This window comes from Delphinus delphis, chromosome 2 (genome assembly GCF_949987515.2).
Source record: "Delphinus delphis chromosome 2, mDelDel1.2, whole genome shotgun sequence".
NCBI classification, from domain to species: Eukaryota; Metazoa; Chordata; class Mammalia; order Artiodactyla; family Delphinidae; genus Delphinus; species Delphinus delphis.
In genome coordinates this window covers 9,581,433-9,589,411 of record NC_082684.1, presented here as the reverse complement: position 1 = coordinate 9,589,411, position 7,979 = coordinate 9,581,433, and the positions used below count along the sequence as shown (strand labels likewise).

Sequence of the window (7,979 nt, the reverse complement as noted above, 5' to 3'; positions counted from 1 at the left end):
TCAATCAACAGCCTATCGACTCGCCAACTGGAGGTGTCACTATTCCATCATTGTCCACCCAGCTGTCTCAGCCACAACCCCAAAGTCATTCTTGTTGTGGAAAACTGAGATTCTGCATCACATTTATAGTTAATTTATTAGGGCCACTTATGCTCATAAAAGAGCATTTTCTTTTAGTGAGAAGATCTTTTGCTGTTTCAGTTTCCATAGCAAATTTTTTAAAAAAATAATTTATTTTTGGCTGCGTTGGGTCTTCGTTGCTGTGCACGGGCTTCCTCTAGTTGCGGTGAGCGGGGGCTGCCCTTCATGGCGGTGCACGGGCTTTTCATTGCGGTGGCTTCTCTCATTGTGGAGCACAGGCTCTAGGCGCATGGGCTTCAGTAGTTGTGGCTCGTAGGCTCTAGAGCGCAGGCTCAGTAGTTGTGGCGCATGGGCTTAGTTGCTCCGCGGCACGTGGGATCTTCCTGGACCAGGGCTCGAACCCCTGTTCCCTGCATTGGCAGGCGGATTCTTAACCATTGTACCACCAGACAAGCCCTCCGTAGCAAATTAAACCTGCACAGCACTTGCATCTCCTCGTCCTGGGACTCTCCTGCCTGATTTAAGAAGAATCTAGATCCCTCTCATTTTCAAGGTTCAATCTTAAAGGCTACCTACACAGGTGGGAATTCCTTCACCACCTGACCTAACTCGCTACCAGGTTACTGTGTTCTGTTTTCATTGTAGGATTTTGCACGTTCCAAGCTTCTTGTTCTTCTTTTTCCAGAATGAAAGCTGCATGAGAGCAGCTTAGCTTTGTTCACTGCTGTATCTGCAGCCCTCAGCAGAGTTCACGGTGATGGCCAAAGTTTCACGAACAAGAGAAGTTTGCACAAGAACTGTCTTGGTCTGCTCGGGCTGCTGTAACAGAACACAACAGACTCCGTGTGGTGTGGTGGTGGAAGCTTAAAGCACAGAGGTTTATTTCTCACAGTTCTGAGGCTGGAAGTCCAACATTAAGGTGCTGGCAGATCCAGTGTCTGGTGAGGGCCTCCTCCTGGCTCGCTGACAGCTGTCTGTTCGCTGTGTCCTCACCTGGCATTTCCCGGGTGCGTGCACGTGGAGAGAGTGATCTTTCTCTCTTCTTCTCCTTAAAAAGGCACTAATTCCATCATGAACGCCCCATCCTCAGGACCTCTTCTCACCCTAATCACCTCCCAAAGGTCCCACCTCCAAATACACACATTGGCGGTCAAGGCGTCAACATCTGAATTTGGGGGACACACAAGCATTTAGCTCCAAATGAGAACTTTCCTCTTCCTGGACCTGTTCCTAAAGTGAGGCCACTGGCTGATCACTGATGTTCCTCCTGGTCTGATGTTTTGACGCTTCGACAGACCAAACTTTTACACTGCCGAGCACCACGCAAGGCGATAGGGTTAAAATGATAAAAGATGCACACCTGGCACGCGTGGTACCCGACGCTTATCTGTCTAGGGCCGAGTAAGAAGACTGGGGTCAGAGAATAAAATATAGGAAATGTAGTATTTTCTTATATAATTCTCGTATTAGATACTTAACAACCTACTTGTGTCATTACCCTGACATCGCTCTGTGATGAAGAGCTATAGACTAAAGTCACACTAAGTGGAGAGGAGCAGTATTCCACACAGAATGGATTCCTTTGACTGGAAGGCATCCCTTTGTAATGCCTGAGGTCCTGCTTACCTGTTCAGAAGGTAGACGAGGGGCAGCAGATCTTGAGAAGGAAGCAGGAGGCATCGGGGCTGGGCTGTGACTGCGGGGCACGTGAAGTAGGTAAGGGACTCTGGCTGGATGGCTGGGTACAGTTTCAGGGAGGAGGGACTCCTGCTGGGATTGGAACTACCCAGGTGAGGACAGAGGAGCTAGAGCTGGCTGGGCCAGGAGGGTGAGGAGGACAGGGCCGGGGGTGGGGGGTCTTGAATACCAGGAGATGCTGATTGAGACTTTTTGAGGTCACTTATTCCAATGGTTGTCAAAATTATACCTCTAAGAACACTGGGCTTTTGAGCATTTGGATTATACGGAAAAAAAAAGAAAATTCCAACCTTTCCTCCAAAGTAAAAATATATATACACTAAATTCACGAATATTCTTTCCATTTCAAATATTCTTACTCAGTGACCATCTGCTCCCGCTTCTCTCCACTAGAATCTGGGTCAAGGATAGAAGCTGGTCCGGCACAAAGTTAGATGAACTGTCTTACATTTAATCAACCAACATTACAAAGTGTTCACGCTACATACAACTTCATAACATCCAGGTCTGCGGGCACCTGTAAAACAGGGGGACCTCCAACCTCTATCCTTCTACAGGTGGGCAACCCGAGGTCCCGTCCACAGGGCTCGCCTGTCCAGCCTCCTGCCACATCCCAGGCTGGGGATCGCTGACTGGCAGGCCTCTGGGTCCTGAGCACAGACCTGGGCCCTCCTCAGGCCTTCACTCGAGCCTGCTGGGGCAGGGGGCGCTGGCCGAGGTGTGGGCATGTGTGGGCCGGCACCACAGGAGACAGCTGGTCCAGGGGCTCAGAGACCAGGCTCAGGCGAGTAGGTCCCATCCCCTACGGCCGGAAGGACACAGAGCTGAGGTGACAGAATGAGAAGCAGCCCAGGGCATTCCGGATGTGACGCTAGTTGCTGGGAGGGACAGAACGGGGACAGAGGCTGAAGACCATCGGGCCGCTGAGAAAGCCGGAGACACGGGTACGGCGGGGCAGGAGGAGGAAGCTGTACCCGCACACGACCTCTCCGGCAGGCAGGTCCGGTGTGGGGGGCTCATCCTCTGCCCGTCCTTCCGCTCCTGGACCTGGGTGTGGCGGAGCAGAACACACAGGGCGGGTGCACGAAGGTGAACACGAGCACGAACATCGCCGCGGCAGGCTTGGGGCTCAGGGGGCGGGAGGAGATGGGAGCTGCAGGACCTGGGACGAGAGAAGACAGGGTCAAGGGCAAAGGGAAGGAAGGGGCAGGGTGTGGGGTGGGTGGGAGTGGAGCTGCCGGGAAGAGTCTGGACGGGCGAGCTGGGTGGTCGGTGCCGGTCTCCAGAGCCGAGGCCTTGCGTCCGAGCCAGCGGCTTGGTGTCGGAAGACCCAGATCTGAAACCTGGCTCTGTGACCTGGACCAGTCATTGTGCCTCTCAAAACCCCTTTTTATAACCTGTAAAGTTAATACTACCCAGCTTGGTTGATGCGATGATCAAGGGACAGTGCCCACACCTGTGAAGCACTGTGCAGCTAGCTGTGTGCCCCTAATATGAAGGGGGCCTAAAAATGGTTGGCTTCTGAGGTGTTAAAGGAGAGAGCCTGGATCCCCCACCCTGGGGACCGTCGCAGGGCAGCGCAGTCGGGGGGTGGGAGTCAGTTCTGCCTTCACGGAGGGCAGGAGGGGCGTTCCCTCTTCTTGACCTGGCCCCGGGGGCTCACCTCGTCACTCATACTCTGGGTCTGCCATCTGCTCCAGGAGCATGTCCTCCGTGTCGCCAAACTGTGAGAGAGAAGGAGCTGGAGGCCAGAGTCCGGGATTCTCCTTCCCCTCCCGGCCCCTGGGCTTGGAGTGGCAGGCGGGAACTTGCATGGGGGGGACCCCAGGGGCCCCTCCTCCCACCAGCCTTCACCCTGGGACTGCCCGCCACAGAGGCTCCTGCCACCCAGGGGCTTCCGCTGGAGACCCCCGAGGGTGGTTGGTCATTTGCTTCTAATGTCTCTCCAATCTGGTCCTTTAAAAATCTGCATTTGTAAAGTCCCTCCATTGTTTTAGCTTCTGGTACAGAAATGGAGGGAACAGATAGACCACAGAGGCCAGACATGGGGGAAGGGGAGCAGGGCCACCCACGATGCCCTGACGGGTCCCCGGAGAAGCACACTTGCCTCGATGTGGTACACTATGCGCCAGAAGCTGGAGTCTGAGCCTCGGTACCTTCTTCCGGGGTAGAGCTGCCACATGACGGGCAGCAGGTACGGGCCCAGCTGGCTGGGGCACACAGGCTCCCCCAGGGGGACATCTTCCTGACGCATGAGGACTTGGAGGCTACTTTCTAACTGAAGAGAAGAGAAGGGCAGGGCACACTTCACAGTCCTGCAGGCACAAACACCCACGGTCCATCCTGCCACCCACCCAGCCCAGCCCGCATCTAAGATGCTGGTGGTCACTGTTCCCAGAAGCTCCAATCCCGAAGCCAGGCACGCTCCTCTCAGGGACTCTGGCTGGGCCGAGATGACCAGCACTCGAATGGGTCTAGATACCCAGACAGGGCCACAAAAGGTCCACTTCGTGACAAATGCCTGGTTGCCGGGGTATGCCATGGGGCCCCAGAGCTTCTGTAACTATGGAGTCTGGTGCCTATTTCAGCTGATGGGGGATTTTCTTGGATTCTTCTTTATCATACAACCTCTTTTAAACAAGATCTCCCCAGACCCCAGAATCAGGTGACAGCCCACTTGTCACCATCTCCGCCACTGTTACTGTTTCATCACCTCTCGCTGGGCTACTGTGACAACTGCCCAACTTGCCGCCTACTCGGCCCTGTGGCCCACAGCCGAGACTCAGCACCACAGCCAGGTGTGCACCTAAAAATCACGTCACTCCCCTGCTGGCTGCCCTCCGACACCTTCCAATCGCAGGCAGATGAACTGAAATCTTCACCATGGCCCGAAGGCCCCCAGAGCGGCTCCCTGCCTCTCTCACCTCCTTCTGTTCCATCCTGGACCCTCCACCCATTCCAGCCACACAGGCCTCCTCGCAGTGTCTGGGATGTGCACACACCCAGAAATCTCTCACACCTGCTGTCCTCTGCCTGGAACATTCTCCCCTAAATCCATGAAGGGCTCACACCCTTTTTTTAAGGCAGGTCTCTGCTCAAATGTATGTCTATAAAGACAAATGTCAGCAAAATCCAACTTTTATGATATACATAAGAGGCATGTCCCAGATGTCCAGAAAGGTTTCAAAGAAAATGATGGGCAAAATGTGGCAGGCACATGCAAATTAAAACTCTGGAGGGGAGGGCTTCCCTGGTGGCGCAGTGGTTAAGAATCCACCTGCCAACGCAGAGGACACGGGTTCAAGCCCTGGACTGGGAAGATCCCACATGCCGCGGAGCAACTAAGCCTGTGCGCCACAACTACTGAGCCTGCATTCTAGAGCCTGGGAACCACAACTACTGAAGCCCACGAGCCTGGAGCCCATGCTCTGCAACAAGAGAAGCCACCACAATGAGAAGCCCATGCACTGCAACGAAGAGTAGCTCCCGCTCGCCACAACTACAGAAAGCCTGAGCACAGCAACGAAGACCCAACACAGCCAAAAATAAATAAATTAAAAACAAACAAACAAGAAAAACTCTGGAGGACTAGCCTGAAGACCTCACCCCACTCATCCTTGCCTGCCCTCCCACTGTAGTTATCCTACAGAACTTACCACCGGCCTCAATTAGTGTGCTGTCCTTCTCCCCCAGCAGAATGTCAGCTTCACAAGCAGTGAGATTTAATCACATTCACTGCAAAACCCCACAGCCTAGAATCCTGCTTGGCATAAAAATTGGACTCTTATCTTTGTTCAATGATTATTTTTCCAAAGTGGAAATAGCTTTTCAAAATTTTTGTCTATGAAGTAAATTAGAACTCACTGTTAAAAAATAATTCAGATCACCCTGCAAGGTGTTAAGTGTGGAAATCACCATTCTTGCTGTGTTAGTATATAACCTTCCATATCCTTTAACCATTTTACATTTGTTTATTCATCTCTCTCTTGTTGACTTATGTAAATCTTTACATATTAAGAATACTGGTCCTTTAAGTTATGTGGGGAAATTCCTGCCCCATGGTTTGCTAAAGGGTTATGTTTTGTCCAGGATTTATAATGATTAGGTGAAAAACTCTGCTTCGCAGTTTCAGCATCATGTTGAAGAAGATATGTCCCAACCAGAGATTAAAAAAAGATATTCACTTAAATTTTCCTCAAATACTTGACTTACAGTGAATATTTGACTTGATTTTTAAAAGTATATGTACGGGGCTTCCCTGGTGGCGCAGTGGTTGAGAGTCCGCCTGCCGATGCAGGAGACGCGGGTTCGTGCCCCGGTCCGGGATGATCCCACATGCCGCGGAGCGGCTGCGCCCGTGGCCGCTGAGCCTACGCGTCCGGAGCCTGTTGCTCCGCAACGGGAGAGGCCACAACGGTGAGAGGCCCGTGTGCCGCAAAAAAAAAAAAAAAGTATATATATGTATATAAATATGTATTTCAAAATCTTAAAAGCCAATAAAGATGCAAAGTTTAGATGGTGCTTATGACTCTGGAATCCCAACCCCATTACCTACAAGCAGCACTACTTTGAACAGATTTACATTTTTATGCCTCTGTTTCCTCATCTATAAAATGGGAACACAGTCACTCTCAGTAACTTTTAGCTGTCCTGATATTACATTACATAAATGTTCTAATGCATTTAAATTTTTCTTTTATACGTTCTTTCTTTGGTTTATATATGGAAAGTTTCAACATTTTTCACCTAAGTTTGAGGAAATCCATGCTCCGATGGAAAGTGCTGTAAGAGAGTTGTAGTTCTTAAAAAAAGAAAAAAAAATTAACTAAAGAGCCATCTTAAGGCATTACACATAAAACAAAGTCAACGTCTATTCAATACTGGCTTTTATACTGCTATATACCTTGTGAAGTTTGTTTCCTCCAAAGCACAGAGGAGGTATGAAATATTCCAAACTCTAGAGCAGTGCTTCCCAAACTTGGTTGATCGTAATCTGTTGAGGGTTCTTTCAAAATACAGATTTCTGGGCTCATCTATGGAGATTTTGATAATTGGCCATGTGTGTGAATCATACCTTGGAGATTATTCCCATCTTATGGATTAGAACCCTGAGGCCCAGAGAAGTTCTATTTTACTCAAGATCATATTCATACACTCCAGACACACTGGGTCCCCATCCTTTGGCCAACGTGCCTCTCTCTGTGTTTCTCCCACCCTCCTTCCTGGCCCGGAGAACTGTTCATCCTTGCACTCAGTGCAAAGTGGTTTCATCTGTGAGTCCCCGGCTGCCCTGGGTGGACCTGCCCTTCTGAGCCTCCCCGCCGCCCTCGCCCTGCGGCATGTGAGGGGCTCCTCCAGGGCCTGCACGGCCTGGGGCGACCCGGCTCCAGAGCCCGGGCCACGGATGGGACGCCCATGCTGCCCCGCGCGCCCGACCCCAGAGCGTCTGTACCTCGATGGTTACGGGCAGCCAGGTGCGCTGGTTCTCGTCCACATACACGGCCTTTTCCCAGATCCACAGGTGGTCCGGGTGCAAGGCCGTGTGCGCCCTGAAGAAAGGGAGCTCGCCCATGGTGACGCGAGCGGTCTAGGAAGCAAGGATTGGAGCCTCTCCGGGCTTCTCGCTGGTCCACGGGCTCCGGAACCTCGATGCTTTATAACGGGACGGTGCACGGGCGACCCCACGCGGCGGGGCGGGAGGAGGGCGGGGCGGGAGGCGGGCCGTGCCGAAGCGACAGGGCACGACAGGATCTGACCCTGCACCGAGGCCTGCCTTGTGCCCTGAGACCCTGGCAGCGTCTAGGAGCGCAGATCCAGCCCCACAGACCCAGGACTTCCTCCATACTCACAGCCAGCCAGCCTTGCCCTCCGTCCCCTACTCCCCACTGCTGGGGAGGCACTCGGGTCTGTGGCTTTGGCCTTTTCTTCTGTCAGAAGGCACCTGCGTCCTCCGCTCCCCTCGACACCCGTGCCCCACTGTCCGGGACAGCCACTATGTGTGGCCGCTCAAGACTGGGACTCGAGCCTCTGCTTGGAGCTCACAGTCGACATGTGGCCGCCCGGAGCCAGGGCCCCTGCACATCTGGGATCAGAAGAGATGGTGCAAGCCTGAAGCAGGCCTGGACTTTCCCAGGTTCACGGCACCACTGTCAGCCTGTGGATTTGGGTATCGCAGTCAATTTCCTTGGTAAATTGCAGCT

The 7,979-nt window shown here is 52.6% G+C and overlaps 1 protein-coding gene across 1 annotated transcript; it reads right to left on the bottom strand.

The window, feature by feature from the left end:
- Positions 1–3,446: 3,446 nt before the first annotated feature.
- On the bottom strand, positions 3,447–7,351 carry TCL1A (TCL1 family AKT coactivator A). The gene is made up of 3 exons (XM_060001168.1): positions 7,232–7,351; positions 3,887–4,057; positions 3,447–3,503 (listed from the first exon to the last, which is right to left on the bottom strand). The coding sequence occupies exons 1-3, from the start codon at positions 7,349–7,351 to the stop codon at positions 3,447–3,449; spliced, it is 348 nt and encodes a 115-aa protein (XP_059857151.1).
- Positions 7,352–7,979: the final 628 nt, after the last annotated feature.